General features: G+C 37.7%; 2 protein-coding genes across 3 annotated transcripts in view; one reads left to right on the top strand and one right to left on the bottom strand.

Moving 5' to 3' along the window:
• Nup88 (nucleoporin 88) overlaps positions 1-15,446 on the top strand; it is a 30,373-nt gene extending 14,927 nt beyond the window's left edge. For both annotated transcript variants that reach the window (XM_076871706.1, XM_076871705.1), the window contains 12 exons: positions 588-774; positions 1,269-1,416; positions 3,178-3,276; positions 8,129-8,219; positions 10,780-10,881; positions 12,870-13,028; positions 13,433-13,558; positions 13,663-13,728; positions 13,839-13,919; positions 14,216-14,342; positions 14,487-14,605; positions 15,280-15,446. In XM_076871706.1, the coding sequence (XP_076727821.1) occupies positions 588-774; positions 1,269-1,416; positions 3,178-3,276; positions 8,129-8,219; positions 10,780-10,881; positions 12,870-13,028; positions 13,433-13,558; positions 13,663-13,728; positions 13,839-13,919; positions 14,216-14,342; positions 14,487-14,605; positions 15,280-15,343 (1,369 nt within the window). In that variant the 3' untranslated portion in view covers positions 15,344-15,446. The remainder of the gene's footprint in view (positions 1-587; positions 775-1,268; positions 1,417-3,177; positions 3,277-8,128; positions 8,220-10,779; positions 10,882-12,869; positions 13,029-13,432; positions 13,559-13,662; positions 13,729-13,838; positions 13,920-14,215; positions 14,343-14,486; positions 14,606-15,279) is intronic.
• Positions 15,447-15,722: 276 nt separating this feature from the next.
• Positions 15,723-22,300, bottom strand: part of Rabep1 (rabaptin, RAB GTPase binding effector protein 1) — a 100,912-nt gene continuing 94,334 nt past the window's right edge. The window contains exons 16-18 of the mRNA XM_076871704.1: positions 20,070-20,168; positions 19,044-19,160; positions 15,723-18,366 (exon numbers count right to left, since the gene is read on the bottom strand). Of these exons, the coding sequence (XP_076727819.1) occupies positions 18,265-18,366; positions 19,044-19,160; positions 20,070-20,168 (318 nt within the window). The 3' untranslated portion in view covers positions 15,723-18,264. The remainder of the gene's footprint in view (positions 18,367-19,043; positions 19,161-20,069; positions 20,169-22,300) is intronic.

Raw genomic sequence — 22,300 nt, 5'->3', positions numbered from 1 at the left:
AATCTCTGCATTATTGGCATTTTGTTCTGTATAATTCTTGGTTGTGGGGTGTGGTGATAACACAGCAATAATTCCAGCTACTTAGAAAGTCTGAGCAGGAGTACAAGTTTGACCTAGCTTAGGCAACTTAGCAAGATCCAGTCTCAAAACAACAACAACAAAAAACCTGGGATGTAGCTCATCCAGATAGAGTGCCCCTGGGTTCAATTCCAAGTACCAGGAGAAAAGAAAGAAGTGAATGATTTTTTGTTGTGAAGGGCTGACCTGTGGAGGAATATCTAACAGCATCTCTGGCTTCTACCCACAAGATACTAATTTTACACACACAGACCCCTGTTGTGACAATCCAAAATGCTTTCAGATATTAACAGTGTCCCCTCAAGGGCAAAATCAACTCAGGTTGAGAACCACAAGAGTGTTGGAATGTTAGTGGGAAAGTGAAAAAGTGGAGATATTGGGAATATATTATATTGTATATGGTGATTGTATAATATCTGGAGGAAGACCAAGTCAAAGAATGGTTTTAGGGGATGGGCATATCTATCTTCTGTTAACATTTCCTAAACATGTTTTTATTTTTTCTTTAGCCCTGGAAATATTGGAAAACTGTTGGGTCCATTGCCCATGCATCCTGCTGCTGAAGATAACTATGGTTATGATGCTTGTGCTATACTCTGCTTACCCTGTGTTCCCAATATCTTAGTGATTGCTACTGAATCAGGAATGCTGTATCACTGTGTTGTGCTAGAGGGGGAAGAAGAAGATGACCAAACAGTAAGTGCAGGCTAGTATTGGTCTATTTCAGATCTTTAACACCAGGTATACTTCTTGGCCCAATATGAATGTTTAATACATGAGGAATTTTAGCTTATATCTGACACATCTGGTCCTTTGGAAATTAAACACAAATAATTGAAGCATATTAAAAACCTAGACAGATAGAAGTTAGGTTGCACTATTTAGTTGGTCCACCAATTTGCCTATTTATTTTTCTGACCTCTGTATTGCAGTCTCTGGTAGCAAATAAAGGAACCTTTGAACCACTCAGCTGACTTTTCTATAGACTTACTTATTAACATATAATAATCTTTCTAAAGAAGTATACTTTTTTCCTCTCTCTCTCAAGAAGATCAACACATTCTTAAGAAAGGGGATGGAATTAAGAAGAATTTGAGAGCATTGTTTGACCCAGCTTTTTTCTCCTGTTTTTAATTGTGATTATTTTCAAATGAATATGCAGTATCAAAATTATAGTACTTCTTTTACAGTCAGAAAAGTCCTGGGATTCCAAGGCTGACTTCATTCCTTCTCTGTATGTGTTTGAATGTGTTGAACTGGAACTCGCCCTGAAATTGGCATCTGGAGAGGATGATCCCTTTGATTCTGACTTTTCATGTCCAATTAAACTTCACAGAGGTAAGGAATTCATTAAATGTAGTTCCTTTTATTCCATTATATATATTTATACTAAGTAGTCACAGCCTGTTCACAGGTAATTTATTTGTTTTGTGGTTCCAGCCTTTAAAAAAGTTAACTGGGGGGGCTAGGGATTCTTGCTCAGCGGTAGAGCGCTCGTCTAGCATGGGCGGGATCTGGGTTCGATTCTCAGCACCACGTAAAAAAAAAAGGCATTGTGTTGTGTCAATCTACACCTAAAAAATAAAAAAATTAAAAAGTTAACTGGGTTCTTTTTTGCCTTTTAGTCACTTTCTCTCCAGTGAATATTAAACAAATGATTCTCAAGTTTTAAGATAGTGTTCCTCAGTATGAATTCACTCAGATGTACAATAATGACTTTTTCCTGCACCTATAAAAAGTAGATTTCGTGGTCAGTGGTAGAGTGCTAGGGAACAATACTGGCCAAATAATTGTGTGCATGTACAAATATGTAATAACAAATCCCATCATCATGTACAGCTATAATGCACCAATAAAAAAATGTGGAAAGAAAAAAGAGGGGAGGGGGGATAGTAGAGGATAGGAAAGGCAGCAGAATATAACAGACACTAGTATGGCAATTTGTAAATCAATGGATGTGCAACTGATGTGATTCTGCAATCTGTATACGGGGTAAAAATGGGAGTTCATATCCCACTTGAATCAGAGTGTGAAATATGATATATCAAGAACTATGTAATGTTTTGAACCACCAACAATAAAAATTAATTACAAAAAAAAAAAAAGAGAAAAAAGAGTTATGCAGAACTCCAGTATATAAAACATAAAGATAATATAACATTATCTTACTGTAAATTTAATATTAAGGAGTTCAATCCCTGGTACACGAAAAAATAAATTTACTTTGTACATTATTTGTATATTTTGTTATTTCAATATTTTAAAATTCTTAACCACAGAGATAAATATTTACAAATAATAATATATTCAGGAGCTCATCTTTAACTTTTTTTTTTTTTTAGTTGTAGATGGACACAATACTTTTATTTTATTTGTTTATCTTTATTTGGTCCTGAGGATGAAACCCAGGCCCTCACATGTGCTAGGCAAGTGCTCTACCACTGAGCTACAACTGCAACCCTCAGGATTGTCCTAATTGTTACTAGACTCAAAGGCAGTACAGAAAATTTTGGTTCAAAGCCAGTTACATTATCTTAATTAACAATTGCTCCCATTTCTTAGTGTCATAAACTTTGGACCTATCTGTAAATCAACATTATGAAAATACAAAACTTCACGTCTCATTTGATGCCTAACTTATTACTTATGACAGAATATTCACTGAAGGGTTATGCTGAAGTCAGTGTAGTAACTGTGCTTTTGGAGTGCACTTACTTCAACTAGTTCATCTAAGCAGATGTGAAGCATAAGTTTTCTACAGAGCTATCATTCTTAATCACCATTTATCTTGAAGAACTTTAAATAAATGTATACATAGACCAAAAGGCATAATGAGTTACCTGACAGCAAGTTTTCATGCTTTGGTGGATTCCACTTTGTTGTTTTCTAGAAAATTAACATTTGAATTTTATTGGACTTTTTACTTAAAATATATTTGAAAATTGAACTTAAAAGTTAAAAATTTCAAACTCCTTGATGTGGTGCCACAGTATGAAATTCCTACAGACTTCCATCAACAAATGTATTTGTAGACTACTAAGGTAAATTATTTCAGTTTTCTAATGGATACCTTTATGTCATTAATGAGTCTATTTGCAGACCCCAAGTGTCCGTCAAGATATCACTGTACTCATGAAGCTGGTGTACATAGTGTTGGGTTAACCTGGATTCATAAACTTCATAAGTTTCTTGGATCAGGTGAGTTTACTAACTTTATGTGTTTTTCGGTAGGTTTTAGATGTTCTGTCAAACAAGTAGTTTGGTACAGGGAAACAATAGAAAATTGGTAAAAGGTTTGTTCTCTAGAAAGTTCAGCAAAATTGACAAACCTTGCCAGGCATGAAAACACATGCTTGTAATCCTGGCAGCTCTGGAAGGTGAGGCAGGAGGATCACAAGTTCAAAGCCAGCCTCAGCAATTTACTGAGGCCTTAAGCAACTTAGTGACACCTTGTCTCAAAATAAAAAAAAGGGCTGGGGTGGTTGCTCTTGGTTAAGTGCCCCTAGGTTCAATCCCTGGTACCAAAAAAAAAAAAGACAAATCTTTAGTTAGAGTACCAAAAACTAGAACAGAAAAAAAAGCCCAAAATTATAACAATCTGGTACCAAAAAAAGGAATATTACTACCAAGCTTACAGAAACCAAAGAAGGAAAAAAAGGGAAAGGGTACTGTGAAAAAGTGTATGCCAGTTAGATAATCTAGGTGGAATGGACACATTTCAAGAAAGAAAGAAACTACCAAAATTGACTCAAGACAAAATTTAAAAATTGAATAGATCTATACTAAGAAAGATAGGGAAACTAATTAAGAAACAAAAAACACTATTCAAAAAGAAATTCTAGGATTAGTTGGCTTTACTTTTAAAGAATTCTTTACAAGCTTCTCCATAAAAGTAGATGAGAAGGGAACACTTCTTAACTCATTCTGTGAGGTCAGGATGACATTTGTACTAAAACCAGACTGAGACATCCAAGGAAACAAAACAATGGACAGATATCTCTTATGAATGTAGACAAAAAATCCTCAACAAAATACTAGCAAACCAAAATCCAGCAACATGTAAAAAGGATTGTACACCCCAACCAAGTGGGATTTATCCCTGGAATACATGGTTAGTTTAACATCTGAAAATCATTTAGTGTACATGTGAATAGAATAAGGGTCAAAAACCATGTGATCATCTCTATAGATGCAGAAAAAGCATTTAAGAAAATCCAACAGCTTTTATGTTAAAAAGCAGTCAACAAACTAGTAATAGAAAGGAACTTACTCAGACCAATAAAGAGCATCTCCGAAGAATCCATAGCCGACAGAATAATGCTTTCTATATAGCTTTCTTCTGCGGCTATAATAATTCACAAAAACTGACTTAAAATACCACAACTTTACTACAGTTTTGTAGGTTAGAAGTTCTGCATGATCTTAATTGTGATCTTAATTCCCCTTTGCTATATATTCAGTTTCTAGTGATTGAGATGTGGATATCTTTTGAGAATCCATTATTCTGTGTACTACAGTCCACTCCTTTTCTACCTCCAGGATTCACATTTGACTCAAATGCAAAATATATTCACCTTAATATTCTCAAAAATCTCAAACAATACAACAGCAACACTAGTTCAACATCTCATCCAAATCTCATGAGTTTTTCATTTAAATCAACTATGGGTGAAGTTTTTCTATTTATGGACCATGAAACACAATAACTTACTAGTTCCCAGAACATAGTGGCAGGAGTGGCGAAGGATACCATTTTCAGACATTTCAATTCAAAAGGGAAGAAATTGTTACAGGATGAAGCAATTTCCAAATCCCAATACTCATAGATTTGAAGGCCTGGGGATAATCCTCAAGTTGACTTGTCCTGCGTCTTTTAGGGATGGTAGCATTTGTTTGTAGCTATATAGTTTCATCAGCTTGTTTCTTACCTGTAGAATTTTAAGGTAGAACTGCCTTCTCTCATCTTCTTTCTAGTCTTTTTAGTCCAAACCAGCACTGTTCTAGCTGTTATAAAATTCTCAAGAAACTTTTGGATTTCTTGTGTATATCATAGAGATTCATTTCAGTAGGTAAGTAGTTTATCCACCACAGATCCTTCCTAGATAATCCCAACTCTACTTCTGGATTTCTGATGTGAGGGCTGAATAAGTCACACTTGCAATCTCTATTCTGTGTGACTAAATATTCTAACCATCTTAAATATTTAATAAAGTAGTATAGCCATACTCATAGCCTTTTGTCTATAGCATGATTTTCTGACAGTGAATCTCTTTATCATCTTTTGCCATCCAGATAGACTGAGAATTTCTAATATCATCAGGTCCTTCTTCCATTTTATTAACTTCTTCCCTTGATTTTATCTTTCCTTGTATTGTACTAATAGCAAGAAGAAACCACTAGCCTGCATGTACTTCAAGGCTTTGCTTGGTAATCACCCCAAGTCAGTGACCAACTTAATTGTAAACATGTTCTTTCCCCATAAGGAGCAAAACAGAGCTATCTCTTCATACCATTTCAGCATTGTAACAGAAGTCTTAGACAGGAAGTTAGCTGAGAAAAGGTAATAAAAGATATCCAGACTAGAAAGGAAGAAATAAACTCTCTTCTTAGATACCATGACCTTTTATATAGAAAATTCTAGGGAATCTGCCAAAAAACTATTTGAACTAGTAATTATGTTCAAATTTGTAGGATATAAGACCAGTGTATAAATAGTGCACAGAAATGAAACTGCTACCAATGAACAATATAAAAGCTAAGAAAACATTTCTGTTTATACTGGAATCAAAATGAATAAAATATGAATTTAACAAAAGAAGTGATGAATATACTTTTTTTCCTCTCTCTTTTGGTCCTGGGGAATGAACCCAGGGGTGCTTTACATCCCCAGTCCTTTTTATTTTTTGAGACAGGGTCTTGTTAACTTAATAAGGCCCTAGCCTTACTAAGTTGCTCAGGCTGGCTTTGAACTTTTGATCCTCCTGCCTCAGCCTGCCAGGCTGCTGGGATTACAGGTGTGCATCACTGTGCCAGATGCAGGATATACGGTTAATACTACCAGACAACGAAAGAAAATAAAACCTAAATGAATGAAAAACATCCCATATTCATGGATCAGAGAACTTAATATTGTTAAATGGCAGTACTTCCTAAGTTGATCTAAAAATTAAGTGCAATCCTTCTCAAAGTTGTAGCTGACTTCTTTGCAGAAATTGACAAGATTACCCTAAAAATTCATATGGAAATGCAGGTAGACTGGAATATCCAAAACAGTCTTGAAAAACAAAATTGGCGAGTCCACACTTTGCAATTTCAGAACACAAAACCATAGTAATCAAAACAGTACCATGTTGGCTTAAGGATACAAAAACAGGTCAATGAAATAGAAATTGGGAGTGTAGGAATAAACCTTATATATACAGTCATTTGGTTTCAGTGATGCCAGAACGATTCAGTGGAGAAAGAATAGTCTTTTCAACAAGTGATGCTGGCACAAATGAGTATCTGCATACAAAAATATTTACCTTGGACTCCTGCTTTATACCATTTGTGGAAATGAACTCAAATTGGATCAGACCCAAATGAAAGACCTACCACAATAAAATTTTTAGAAGAGGCATAAATCTTTGTCAACATGGCTTAGGCAGTGGTTTCTTTGGTATATCATCAAAAGCACAATTAGAGAACGAATAGATAAAGTTTTAAATTTTGATGATAAACAAGTTATTATTAAAGGACACTGTCACAAAAATGAAAATCCACAGAACGGGGAAAATATTTGTAAATGACATATTTGATAATGGACTTATTAGAACAAAGAACTCTTAGAATTCAATAATATAAAATGACTTGTCCAACCTAATAATGGGTAAAGTGGGACTGGGAGTGTAGCTCATTGGTATAGTGCTTATCTAGCATGCATGAGATCCCAGGTTCCATCCCCAGAACCACAAAAGGGTGCAGGGTGGTGGGGAATGCAGAAGATTTGCATACGTATTGTTCCTTCAATGATATATAAATAACAGAAAATCTTTTACAACATCCTTAGTCGTTATGGAAATGAAATATCACAAAACCACAATAAAATATCATTGAATATCTACTGAGATGGCCAAAAGGGGGGAAAAAAATGGACAATTGCAAATATTGATGAGGCTGTGGAAGAATGGCGACTCTAACAGATTGCTTAATGAGAATGTAAAAGGTGCAGTGGTTGAAAAACAGCTTGGCAGTTCTGGAAAGGATTAAGCAGAGTTACAATATATCCAGCAGTTCCCCTGTGTATATACTCAAAGAGAAATGAAAACATGTCCACACAAATACTTGTATACAGGTGGTCATAGCAACATTATTCATAGTAGCCACATAAGTGTGTATCAACTGATAGATTATTAAAAATGGGTCTATCCATCCACACAATGAAATATTATTCAGACATAAGAAGGAATGTAGTACTAATAACATGTTCTAATATGGATGAACATGGATAACTTGAAAACATGCTAAGTGAAAGAAGTCAGTTAAACTATGAATTTTATGATACCATCTATATGAAAAGTCCAGTATAGACAAATCCACAGAGGCAGAAAGATGAGTGGTTGCCTAGGTCTGAGAAAGTTGGTAGGAACTGAGAGTGATCATTAATAGGTCTGGGGGTTTCTTTTAGAGAAATGAAAATATTTGTAAATTAATTGTAGTGATGGCTATCCAGTTCTATTAATATAGTAAAACCCACTGGATTGTACACTTCAGAATGGGAGAGTTTGGTGGCCCAAAGGATATTATTAAAAAAAAAAATTAGTGTTGAAAAGGAAGACTGTGGAAGGGAATTATTCCTGAGATTATTCTCAGTGAAACGTTTCTCCATTTGCAACCTGACCAAGAAAAACCTTAATTTCCTTTCCACAGCAGAAATCTAGACGCCTGAAGTAAGGATATTTTGTTAGAAGGGAATAATCCTTTAGAAACAATGGTTTGAGAAAAGTACTTTTAATTGCATTTAATATGGAGATTTGTCTAAGCATCAATTAATTTATGTTTTCCTTTATAGATGAAGAAGATAAGGATAGTTTACAAGAACTTGCTACAGAACAGAAATGCTTTGTAGAACATATCCTTTGTACAAAGCCACTGCCATGCAGGTAAAGCTCATCTCTCCCATGTATACAATGATAATACTAGTTCATTTCAGTAATTCAAGTACATACATACTTAGAATACTTCATCCCAAGAGTATCATGTTAATTAGAAGTTCAACTAGGGACATTTAGCTACTGAGTGACATCCCCAAACCTTTTTCAATTTTTTTCTTTTGAATCAAAGTATCACTAAGTTGCATAAGGATGGCTTTGAACCTGTGATTCTCCTGCCTCAGCCTCTCCTGCATAATATTTTTTTTTAAAGAATTTTAATATTTATTTTTTAGTTATCGGCGGACACAACATCTTTGTTTGTATGTGGTGCTGAGGATGGAACCCGGGCCGCACGCGTGCCAGGCGAACGCACTACCGCTTGAGCCACATCCCCAGCCCTTGCATAATATTTTGTTTACCTTTTATGACCAATTTGAATAGTAATGGAGGAAGAGGAAAGCAGCTACCTAGTATCAAAATTAACTTTTTTAATTTTCCAGTTACTTTCTTCATGCTATTAAACATCAGATTTGTCTTTGTATCAAGAAACTATTGAGAGAAACAACATACTAACATCTAAATTACAAGCATAAATAGCTGTTTCTCAAACTTCAAATATGGTCTTGAATTCCAAGGTAAATACTGCATATATATATATATATTTTTTTTTTTTTTTTAATCCCAGTACAAAGAACCTATTATATATATGTTAAATGAGAAAAAAATCAAAATAAAAGAAATTTAAAAAAAATAAAAGAAGTTCATCAAAACCTTTCTCCTGTTTCAAGGCCATTCCACATGTTATTTTCTCTGTCCCAGTCCTGACCCTAGCTTACTATCCTCTTGGTTAACTCTTACTCTTATTTTTGAAACAGGGTCTTGCTATATTGTAGACTGGCCTCACATGCCTGGGCTCAAGTGAGCCTCTTGCTTCAGCCTCTCAAGTAGCTAGAATTAAAGGTTATACCACCTACACGACACTTAACTCTTCTTGCTAATCCGTCATTTCTTCAGAGGACTTCCTTGATTGATTCCTTCAGAGGACCTCCTGTTCTTTTTATCATATTATATTCTTGTATTGTAACTTGTGTTTGCTTAATATCTGTCACCACTACTACAATGTTTGAAGAAAGCAGTTTCTTAGTATATTCTGTTGGTCTTTTGTTTACTCAGTGTGTAACAGAGTGCCACTCAGTAAATATTTGATGAATAAGAGAAAAGGGAGGTGTCTAGAATGATTCCAAAGTTTCTTCTAAGGATAAATGTGATACCTTTCAGACAATTGGAGACATAATGAGTGAATTTGGGAAGATGGAAGATGAATTACGCAGGCATCTAGAGTTTTATGTTCTCTGTAGGCCATCCAAGTGGAGGAGCCTACTAGCAGTTGGAGATAATAGGTCTGAAGTTTGGAGTGATCTTGTATAGGACACTAGAGATGGGGGATTGTCAGCATTGGAGCGATGATTCTGGCTCCAATGTAGGGTTACCCAGTAAAGGGCCTGAGACGAGTGGAAGAGATCTGCATGAAGTGATCTTAAAGTATGAGCAGTGGGTAGAGACAGGAGCCCAGCCCTGGAAGGAAACGTGAATAAAGGGCTGCCAGAGACACTGAAGGAGAACCTGAAGGGAAGGATGTCAAGGATACCAGGGAGGAGCTGTTTCTAAGAGAAGGCAGCAAGGAACTGGTGAGCAGTGATCATAGACTTGGCAATACAAAGAACCATAGGACTGAGGCTGCTGCGGCATTCTAATTTTTGACCTGGGTACTGGTTATATAATATGTAAGCACTCTCTCAATGTGGGCTTCACACTGATAACAAAAGTAAAATTCTAGAATTTCCCAGATTCCCTCCCCTTTAGAAAAAGGATAGGAAATGTGTTGTTTATTACTGTCTAAAGACTGCTATTCTAAAGGGGGAAAAGGAGAAATGGTCAGTGTGCAATTTTCAGATGAGAGAGAAAATGGCACAAATGTTGAGGGACAAAAACGTGCTGTGGCCTGAGGGTGGGATTTCATGGGGGCCAGTTGTAGAGTGTGTTGGCAGGGATACAGTTCCCATTTGAGAGCCACAATTTGCAGTTTCTTTAGGTGAAGTAGGAAGGAAGTTAGAGGGAGGTGTATGCTAGGTGCACTAAATGAAGTCCTATGATAGATGTTGGCTTCACTGAATGTGTAATGTGAGATATACCCTAAAGTTCATTGAATCTGTTAGGCACTACATGAGACACATATACGTGTGAGCTGATAAAAGAGTGAACTTGAATGTACTGTGACCTCTGAGATATAAACCCTGTGAGCCTGTAGGTTCCTGAGGGACTTGGTAAATGGCCTCTTAGACTGATAAGTGGCAGTTTGGTTTAGACTGATCAGAGGTTTATTACAGGCTTCCACATCACCACTTTTGAGATTACGGCACTAATAGCATATCCCAGGTAACTATCAGCCTAGGCCTGAAAAGGCCACAGGCTGGTTACGTTCTTTGTTCTTGGTATCATTGGGTTATGTCTTTGTTCTTAGTATGATTGCATCTGCCGCTTTGTAACTTAACTGAATTTTTTCCTCCAGGCAGCCAGCTCCAATTCGAGGATTCTGGATTGTCCCTGATATTCTTGGGCCCACAATGATCTGCATCACCAGTACCTACGAGTGCCTCACAAGGCCTTTATTGTATGTCCTTTTTATATTTTCTACATAGTAACTGGTTCAAACTTATACGTAATTTTTTTTTTTTAATTTTTGGTACTAAGAATTGAACCCAGAGGCAATTTACCACTAAGCCACATCCCAGTCTTCTTATTTTTAAGACAAGATCTCACCAAGTTGCTTAGAGCCTAAGTTGCCGAGGCTGGCCTTGAACTTGTAGTCTTCCTGCCTTAGCCTCCCAAGTTCCTGGGATTACAGGAGTTCGCCACCACACCTGACATATTACAGTTTGTTTTAGCTTCTGGTTTGAGGGTTGAAAGGGTGGATATATCCATTTTCCCTGCTGTGTCTGGAAGTGTTCATTTTAGACATGGTTTCTGGTATCTCCATCAAATTGCTGAAAATTGAGAGCTTTTCCTTAAAGTGTGGGAAAAAATACTAAAGTTAATAATGAATTCCATTAATATGAACTAGATTTAATAGTCATCAAGCTGTATGTGCCAGGCTCAGAAGTAAGCCATGTTCCCGCATCACCTCCTGGAAGTATCATTGTAGCCTTCAAAAAGAACACTGTTCCCCATCTTACAGAAGAGGAAACAGACTTGAGAGTTTAAGCCAATGCAGAAGCCAAGGAAAAGACAACTGGGATTTAGGTCTGACTGATTCTAAAGTTCATATTCAGTCTTAATTTCTTCTCTACCAGCCTCATCAGGGAGTGTGTAAACTCTAGAAGAAAGGTGGTATAAAGCCAAACTCAGCAGTCCTTGTTGCTTTTTAAGAAACTCAGATATTAAGCTGTAATCACCATTTTCCTTTTCCAACAGGATTGGAAGGTCGTTCTGAGTTTTATAAATGCAGGAGTAGGAATATCAAAATCAAAAGTCAGTTCTGAATGTTAAAGCCTAGTCTCCTGGTGTCAGTTCGGAGCATGTGCTTCTATATACTGATTTATGTGGAAGATACTAGCATTCATTTACTGTCCTTAGAAGGTCTTCTGTGAGCCAGGCGCGATATTACATGCCTGTAAACCCAGCAATTTGGGGAGGCTGAGACAGGAGGATTATGAATTCAAAGCTAAGCCTCAGCAATGGCGAGGCACTAAGTGACTCTGTGAGACCCTGTCTCTAAATAAAATACAAAACAGGGCTGAGGGTGTGGCTCAATGGCCAAGTGCCCCAAGTTCAATCCCCAGTACCAAAAAAAAAAAAAAAAAGTCTTCTACATTAAAAAAAAAAAATGACACTAATACTACTTAGATGGGGGAAAATATAAATTTTGTGTTGCTTATACTAAAAGAGACTGAAAATTAGCAAGACTAAACAAAATCACTGGAAAAATATTTGCTGTTTGCCTCAGCATATTTTTCAAAAGTCCACATACCTTTAGTAAAATAGAACCTAGTCACACCAATTTCAGAGTAAAGATATGAATCCTAAGTGGTGAAAAAACTCAATTATCTGGATACCTTCAAATCATGTTTCTGCCAACTCCCTAAAATACAGATTATCTATAAAGTAATGTCACTGTTTAATAAACCTTGTGAATTTAAATTGTCATTTTCAAAGTAAGTAAGTTACCATGTTGCCAAAATTTTATACTCTTTCAAGTACTTTCTAAAATTGCCTTTGCAAATATTTATGATTGAGGGCATACAATTTTTAGGAATCAAGTTATATACAACTGCATATGGCATATAGTTGTTATCTGTCTTAAATTGGTGTTGATCAAGTCTGTACCTAAGAAAGGAGTGACTTGTTTGTGGCTCTAGCTTATAAAACAAGTTCTTGAGTCCTTTGCGGAAAGGATCTGTTGGTAGAGTCCAAAATGCTTTCACACATGGCAGCATAAAGGGACAACTTCTGAACGTGATCTCTTCAAGGTGGAAAACATACATTCTTGAGCTTTTGAGTAACAACTTTTTGTTTATGTTCTCCAAGTTCTGGATAAGTTTGGTTTATGCTTTCATATAGTAAATAACTCCATTGGTAGACTTTCATTTATCTGTTTTATAGAAGTACTGTCCATCCAGCTTCTCCTCCCCTGCTGTGTACCCGAGAAGATGTTGAAGTGACAGAGTCCCCTCTCCGTATTCTGGCTGAGACCCCAGATTCCTTTGAAAAGCATATTAGAAGCATTTTGCAACGTAGCGTTGCCAATCCAGCATTTCTCAAGTATGTGATCTTGGGCATACAGATTTTAAGAATGGGTTTTGTTCTCTCTTTTCAAAATTATTGTTCATCCTTTCTGTCCTCAGCTATTTCATATCTGCTTTACTGTGGTGGAGGTGGAAGAGACACAGGGCATATCTCATCAGTTAGTGAGTAGAGGAAGAGAAGTGACACCTGAGAGTGATAAACAAAGTGAAAAAGGAAGCTGGGCATGGGGGTGGATGCCCATAATCCCAATGGCTTTGGAGACTAAGGCAAGAGGATCATAAGTTTGAGGCCAGCCTCAGCAACTTAGCAAGACCTTGTTCTAAAATAAATAAGTGCAAAAAAGGAAAAAAGCAGCTGACTCAGTCTGTTTTCACTAGTCTTACTTGGCTAAGGAAAATGATTGAAATTTTCATTTTAAGATCATCTGAAAAGGATTTGGCCCCTCCTCCTGAGGAATGCCTTCAGCTCATCAGCAGAGCCACCCAGGTGTTCAGAGAACAGTACATTCTTAAGCAGGACCTGGCAAAGGAAGAGATTCAGCGGAGGTACGATGTCTTATGTTCACAACCATTAGTCCCTGGTTGGTAGCTGGTGCTGTATTAATAGCCCAGGCCTGGCTTCTGATTAAACTTTATTTTCCTTCTTAAAGGGTCAAATTATTATGTGACCAAAAAAAGAAACAGCTAGAAGATCTCAATTATTGTCGAGAGGAGAGGTAAGTGTCAAAACTAGGGAGAATGAAACAGTAATGTAGGGGACTGAATCTCACTCAAGATGTTGAACACATCAGTGAATCCCAAGAGTCTTTGTTTCTTATGCCATCAGGAAGAGTCTACGGGAAATGGCTGAGCGCTTAGCTGACAAATATGAGGAAGCCAAGGAGAAACAAGAAGATATCATGAACAGGTCAGTGGGCTGTGTAATATTCAGTTCCCTACTCAGATACTAGCAACCTTATTAAGTACTAATAGTATTATGAAGAAAATAGACCTTAGCAGTTGCTCACATACCTATAGAATTGAATGGATCCCTGTTTCTCCTCTGAAGTGTATGTTAGGAAAGATATGTCACTTTCCCCTAATCTATCCTGTGGAGACGACCTCCCCAGATACCAGAGTCTTGAATTACAAGCTTTATTGTGATTATATTTCTCATAATTAGCGGAGATCTTAAGCTGAGATGTTTGCTTACCTTATCTAAAGGATGAAAAAAGTACTTCACAGTTTTCACTCTCAGCTCCCAGTTCTCTCTGATAGTGAGAGAGACATGAAGAAAGAATTACAGCTGATACCGGATCAACTTCGACATTTGGGCAATGCCATCAAACAGGTAGGAATGAGTACAAGGTGGTTAAATTCAGTCTTATTTTTTAAGCATTAATAATTTCATAAAACATAACAAGAACAGATTAAAACATGTAAAAACGTGTGGCAAAGCATACTAAAATATTCATGTTCTGTTTGATTACTTAAGGTTACTATGAAAAAAGACTATCAACAGCGAAAGATGGAAAAGGTGCCAAGTCCTCAAAAACCGAGCATCACCCTCAGTGCCTACCAGCGGAAGTGCATCCAGTCCATTCTGAAGGAGGAGTAAGTAAATGCTTATAAACTTGCTATTGTTGTGAAAATAGTTTTTTTTCTCTGGAGTATGCCAAAGTCAACCTCTGTCTGCCCAGGTAAAGATTCCCAAGTTTTAGTGTCTGCACATCACTAATTACTGGGATAGGGACTTAAGCAATGACTATGGTGAGAGGATGGAATATGATGGCTTTTCTATAATGTGATTTTGTTGTGTGGTCAAAAGTATTTTCCCAGAGAGAGACTATGTTCAAAAATATTTCCTGGGGGACTGGGGTTGTTGCTCAATGGTAGAATGCTCGCCTAGCATGTGTGAGGCACTGGATTCAATCCTCAGCACCACATAAGAATGAAATAAAGATATCATGTGTCCACCTTCAACTAAAAAATAAATATTAAAAAAAAAATTCCTGGGGCTGGAGGTATACAGCTCAGTGGTAGAACAATCAAGTAGTATACACAAGGTCCTGGGTTCTATCCCCAGTACTTAGCCACAAAAAATAAATTCCAGTAGTTGAACCAGTTTGCCGCCTTAAATGAGTAAATACTTACTATTCATCTGGAACCTTAAGTTGTTAATTTAAGCAAAGAAGTTCTTAGATAATTCAGCATTACTCGTTTCAGTTCTTAAGATTCTGTACTAATGACTTTCTTCTCTAAAAATGAGTGACTTTATGATTTTACAGGGGTGAACACATAAGGGAAATGGTGAAGCAAATCAATGATATCCGAAATCATGTAAACTTCTGACACCAGGATTAAATTCACAACTGAAATTAACAAAACTGAAGATTCAAACCCATACTGTAAACCAAACAGCACTAATTTATAAAGAAGCATTTTTTTGGATGAATTTGGTGTGGTTTATCATTTTTAATATTTGTTTTATAATTTTGAATAAATATATTTAAAAATTGGAATGTGCTTTATAACTAAAGTCAGTGATCATATGCAACAAGGGCCCAGTATCATTTTCAAAAACAAAACCACCCTGAGACACAGGCTTTCAGCTGTACACTTCCAAGTCTCCTTGACCCTACTGAACTTTCTCTCTATTGAAGCCAGAATAAGAGCTGCATTTTAAAGTAGCATCACAACACTAGAATTCAAAGGAAAAGGCCACACAGTCTACTGGGCAGCAGCTTTTTTTAATTTGAACACTTCTTCTTAAGGAAACACCTTCAGTACAGTTAGCAACAGTTACACCTGCAATCTGCTCAGAGCAGAGTTAAAAATCCACAATTGCCAAGGCCACCTCTGCTCACTTCTCACAGGCACTATTACCTTTCAGAGCTGAGTTTGGCTGTGCTGTGTCTCGACTGAGTAGGTACAAGGTGCAAGTGTTAGCACCTTAAAGAAAGAAAGAAATAGCTTGGTAGGCAGTATATGGTTTTGTCTCAGCTTTACATCTTTTTGTACCTGCCAATATGAGTTCTGAAAGGTAATAACCATACCTGCCTAGAAATGGCCAAGTAACTGCCAATTAAAAACCACATTGTAAGGTACATTACAGGTAAGAGGTAAATTGGGTTAGACATGCGAGAGAACAGGTGTACACAGACTGAATACAAGCACAGGAACACTTGTGAAACCCAACTGATCTTTTCCTTAGAAGGGATAAATTTCACCTTAAATCAGATTTCATTTATTCAGAAAATCCCACTTAAAGAATTGTCCTACCTGGAGAGTATCACAGCAGTTTGTTTCATACCAGACTGTTAAAATGCAGTCTCAGTTTGGGTTTTTCTAGGATATTTTTCTCAATTTAGTGGATTCCAACAGTTTGCATCTGCCATAGTACAGACCATGAAGAGTTCCCTAATCATGATTTTATTGCCCCAGTACCCATCTTCTGGAGAAAAAAAAGGTGCTCGGTCTCAGCAGTTAACTGGAAACAATGGTTCAGAAAGATTACGAATTACTCCTCATGATTTATAGTGCTAAATAAGCTTGGGGCCTATGCAAGGAACTAGTCTTTTAACTGTATAAATCATTCTGAAACTAACAAAATTCCCTGTAACTCAAAAGAGGACATGTTTCCTTTAAACCAAGTAGACTTTATACAAAAGGACTTCAATCAATTATAATGATTCATGCATAACAAGGCCTTTAGCACTACTTTCATAATTAGTATTTACTTTTAAATTCATAATCATGAATGCAAGACTACAAAAATAATCCATGGGATGATGTAATGTAGTCCTTATCATTTATCCCGTGGAAGAAAGATCTTTAGGACAAATCCATACTGACTTCATTTATAACAAAGTTCACTAATTCCTATAAGGTTCCTTCAGGTATCCCTCTGCTATTCAACATCAATTTTAAAAAAGTACTTAAACATTTTTCCTTTTGAATGTTGTACATGGTGAATTAAACAGCCTTCCACTAGCTGCTCTTGGGGCAGTACTGCAGCATGTGAACAGTGAGCATGACACAAATTTACTGTTTCTGCAACACTTCATGAAGCTATGGCAAAAACAACTTGTTCCACTGAGGTTTTCTTCACACAAGAAACTCACACTCTTGGAAAATGACAGAGCAGATTTCCAAACTGATTGATACACTAAATGGATTTCCCCCCAATTTCACTGTAAGCATTGTCACTTACACTCCAGATCAAAATTGTAAAAGAAAATATCAAGTAAGTATCTGCCAAACCTCATTACTTTTCTATATTTGACACTTTTAAAACAAATAGTATTTAAGCCCACTGATTCAAGTTGAAAATAAGTAGATTTATAAATATATGATAGATGATGTCAGGTATAGTTTGTTTATTATTTTTTCACTGATCCAATAACCAGGCCAAAATATATCAAAAGTCTGGTGCCAGTTCAACCCCGGCACCTGTGGGGCCCACGAAGATCTTCCAGGTATGCAGAAAAAGTGCTTCCAAATAGTTTCTTGTGCTTTTCCTTTAAACTCAACTTCCAATACATACATATATATGTATATATACATACATATATACATACATATATATAATTATCCATATATAACCTCAGCCAAGTTTTCAAATCCTCCTAATTCTGTACTTGAACTGGTTTGGTTTGCCACAGTCTTAAAGTTCTTAGGCAAGTTTCAGTAGCATTTAAAAATCCTCCAATATAAGATAAAATGGTAAAAAGAAGAAAATGCACTAAACGAGGGAAATACAGTCAGTAGCCAATGGCCTGCTCTCAAACTTCATATTTTAATATAAAATATTCATACAGCATACTACCTCTGTCTGCTATCTGAATACTGTTTCTGATGAGCTCTCTAGACAACAGAAAAAGAAATTCTCTCTCTCACTATGAACAGAAAATGTAATTCCAAACACTACTGGGAAGTTGCTTTAGGGTAAGAAAATGTGTTTGAAAATTTTATGTTGGAGAAATCAGGCAAAGATACAGCCCTTTTCCATCACCAAATCTGATCCCACACCTGTTGGAATCAAGCCCGGAGTCTGGTTAGTGTTCACTGGAAAGGTCTGTTGGCTGCAAATGACCCTGGCTGCTGGCTGTCCCTGTGCTGCACAGTCTTCTCTCACCAGAAATAAGCATTTCTCCAATCGTCCTTTTGTTGTGACTTCGGCTTCTTCAGTTAAGAGTTAAATAATAATTAATGTTGATCTAAAGATGAGTTAAAAACCCCAAAGTGCAGACTAGATTCCTGCTGTCAGGGTGTCATGTCTCAGGGAGCTGGTTAATGTCTGTCAGTTTGGTATCATTCAGAATTGCCCGGATTCTCTCCAAGGAGTCTGCTTGCCGGATCCGCTCTAACTGCACCTGGAGAAACAATGGTGAGATATGTGCAGGTGGCCCATTGCCTAGATTTTCTCAGCCTTTGGTTTAGCTGAGATGCAGCAGATTAATTCACCAGAGCAGTCATTTCAGAGAAGGAAGGCAGCAGCAAGAACAATTTAATTTTTAAAATTCCCCAAAGCTACTTTGTAACAATCTAGTATTATGAATATAAATGCTGTGATTATGGAGACCTGACTCAATCCCCAAGAAGACACAGTTCAGCTGGGAAGAAAACAAGCTGACAGTCTATTAAATGTCACTAGACATTGACAGAGTGCCAAGGGAGCATGGTGGAGGAAGGAAGTACTTCAGACGCAGCTCAGGAACCTAGAAGGTTCCACTGAGAGGACAAACATAAGCTGGGCCCTCAAGGAAAGGAGTCAGGGGGAGACAAGGAATTTACTGGAGGGAACACCATGCTCTGGGCTGGACACTAAGTAGTTTTTTAAAAATTTAGGCCATAAAATACAAGTTTATACTCATATAGCAAGGTATAGAGGAAAGAGATCAAGGTCTGTAGGTTCTGGCTTGATTGTCTAGGTGGAAATTTGTGGTAGAGGTAAAAGCAGCTGCAGTCACTACATTGCTAGCTACTCTAGTGCTCAAGGATAGCAAGATTCTCTCCCCACAGTTTCACAGTGGTTCCCCAAATGCCTCACCTGAAGGGTCTGAGAAAGCTTTACAAAATCTCTCTGGACTTGTTCACTGACATCTAATTCTGTCTGTAATCTCTGAGCTTTGTTCTTCTCTTCAAACATTAGTTGCTCAACAGCAGCCTAAAATATAAAAGTTTTGAATGTTAATGCCAAAGAGGCAAAGGTCAGAATTACTCAGAAACTTGTTACCTACTCCTAGGGAAGATATCTCCCATATCCCACTAATCTCTCTTTATCTATAGGGCAAGGGTGCAAACTGGCCAAGATACCTGCTCTAGGATCTAAAATGAATTGGACACAAAAGCCAGGATAAAAATGGATTAAAGTACTGCACCAGCTACCTCCAGCAACTGGTGACAGTAGTGATTAATATAAAAACAGCTGCTAAGATCAGTAGCTGTCACAGCAACAGGGATAGAAACCTTAGGGATTTCCTCTGACAATCACAACAGACAAATATCCACCAGGAAAATTCTCAGTAAATATGCCCCAGTCTTCCTTATAGCACAAAACTTTAGCAGGATGTGAACTGTTGCCTTTCTAAAGACAAGTGGCTATTGAATGACACCAATAGGACATTTCTGCACCTAAATGTCTGACCACACAGTTCACTAAGATGCTTTCTAGGCAACTCTCCCTACAATTAGCCAAATGCCCTTCAATTCTAACTGGATCAATCAATTCAGGCAGTAAATGTGGTTCAATACAATCATATGATCTGACACATCATTCAAATGAAATGAACATTTCAAAGCATGTTTCTAACTGGGCATTGCCCAAGCTTGGTTTAATGGCCCTGATGGCCAGTCTGGTCTACTAAAGCCTATGACAGGCCTCTAGGGCTGGCAGAATGAAGATTTACTCCAACTCTGATTCAAATTCATTTTCTTTTTGCAAGCAGCTAGTCTTCCCTACTTTCAGAAGGTGATATTCCATACCAGCAATATTGGTTTGATTTGGTTTTGTAAACAATTAAGATGTGTTCCTACATTCTTAGCCTTAAAAGTTAAATAACCACAAAAATATCACCTTAGCAGCAGTCTCTTTCTTTAACTGGTCTTCCAAATTGATCTTTATCTCCTGAAGATTCTCAAGCTGTTGAGACTTCTCTCTAAATGTAGAATCCAACTGTAAAATTAAAAAGGAAAAAGCTGAACCTTACAAACTCCCTATAGGCCAGAGCATGTTGCTTAGAAAAGCCTACAGGCTATGTTTGGAATGTACTTCTCACCTTTTAATGTCTGGATTCTGTTTTTCCTTCCAGAACTATTTTTCATTAACTACTTAGTTGAGTACCTACCATGTTCTAAGGCTTAGAGATGGAGAAATCAGGAGAGACCAGACATGTTAATAATTATGGCATATGAACCCAGAAGAAGGAAAAAGTACTTAATTCTGCCAGAAAACTTAAGAAGTATTTCCTAGAAGAAATGCTGCTTGACTATTAAAAGATGAAAATGTTTATAGAGGCAGGAAAACAGGGAGAAAAGAAACAGAGATACTCAAAAAAGAGGGAAACGGTGGCATGCATAAAAATGCCTTCAGGAATGGTGGTGGGTTCTTACCCACAGCAGTGTCAAGGCTGTAGAATTTGAGGCATGTCAGGCAAGAAGAGATCTCTGGCTGGCTAAGGAATATCAACTTGTCCTGTGGATAAAGGAAGCCACTGGAAGGTTTTTCAATAAGAGAGGTCATAGTTGAGTTTGTAATTTTTTGAAGATCACCTTGCTTTTAATATAGAGATGAATTTCTTTTTCTTTTTCTTTTTTTTTAAAGAGAGAGTGAGAGAGGGAGAGAGAGAATTTTTAATATTTATTTTTTAGTTCTCGGCGGACACAACATCTTTGTATGTGGTGCTGAGGATCGAACCCGGGCCGCACGCATGCCAGGCAAGCGCGCTACCACTTGAGCCACATCCCCAGCCCCTTAAGATGAATTTCAAGATGCTAAATTCAGGAGACAGGAAACAAGCTCTTTTTTGAAGCACATCCCCAGCCCTTTTGTGTGTGTGTATATTTTATTTAGAGACAGGGTCTCACTGAGTTGCTTAGGGCCTCACTAAGTTGCTGAGGCTGGCTCATGATCCTCCTGCCTCAGCCTCGTGAGCTGCTGGGATTACAGGTGTGTACCACCTCACCTGGCTAGGAAACAAGCTCTTAAAATATTTAAGGTGAGAAGTGAGTCTGAAACCACACTGGGTGACAGTGGAGTAAAATGATAAGGCGTTAGTTATCTGAGTACAGTTTATTCCCTCTCTCATTTCTCCCACCCCCACCCCTGCTTTCTGGCACTAGGGACTCAGCCCAGAGCTTCACACACGTGGCTCACTGAGCCACACTACCAGCCCTATAGTCATCTCTATAATGCAATCATAGTAGCCAAGTGGAGGCAGAGGCAGGCTGCAGCAGGTAAGGACTGCTTGTGAGGCCCCTCTTCAAGAGTGTCAGCAAGCCAGGAACAGTGGCACACATCTATTAATTCCAGCAAGGCAGGAAGATCACAAGTTCAAGGCCAGTCTGGGCAACTAGTAAGACCCTGCCTCAAAATAAAAAATAAAAAGGGCTGGGGTACAGCTCAGTGATGGAGTACTTGCCTAGTATGTGTGAGGCCCTACCTTAAAAAAAAAAAATGTTGCACAAAAGCCAGGCATTCATGTAGTCCCAGCTACTTGTAAGGCTGAAGCAGGACAGCTTAAGACCTACAGTTCAAGGCCAGCCTGAGCAACTCAGTGAGACCCAGTCTCAAAATAAAACTAAACAAGGGCTGAGAATGTAGCTCAGTGCCTGTCTAGCACAGGCAAATCCAAGGACACAATCCCAAACACTAAAAACAAAAATGTGGCAGTCAAGAAAAGAAAGGTGGCTTGAGAGAAGTGCAAAGAGAAACTTTCCCTTTTAATGGGAGACACCTGAACATATCTGAGTAATAGGAAAGATCAACAAAGAGCCCAAGACTCAAGAGTGGAAGGCTGGAAAACACGAGAGGGATTCAGTGAAAGCACCTCTGCAGTGACATACTATGGTGAGAAACAGATCATCATTTTCTCAATAAGAGCAGGAGAACAAATGACCGAGGAGCCTGAAGATGTCCTGCATTATGACTGCAGAGTGAGCTCAGCATCTGCTGAGTGTGAGGGATTTGAGGTGATAATGACTGAAGTAGTCCCCACAGGGGATGGAAGAGAGACACCTTAGGACAAATGAAAGGCTGTCTGGGAACACCTGAGCCCCATCTAACAGCACGAGCAGAACTGATGGCAT

Source organism: Callospermophilus lateralis, chromosome 11, assembly GCF_048772815.1.
Source record: "Callospermophilus lateralis isolate mCalLat2 chromosome 11, mCalLat2.hap1, whole genome shotgun sequence".
In the NCBI taxonomy this organism is placed as follows: domain Eukaryota; kingdom Metazoa; phylum Chordata; class Mammalia; order Rodentia; family Sciuridae; genus Callospermophilus; species Callospermophilus lateralis.
This window is presented reverse-complemented; position numbering and strand designations above follow the sequence as displayed.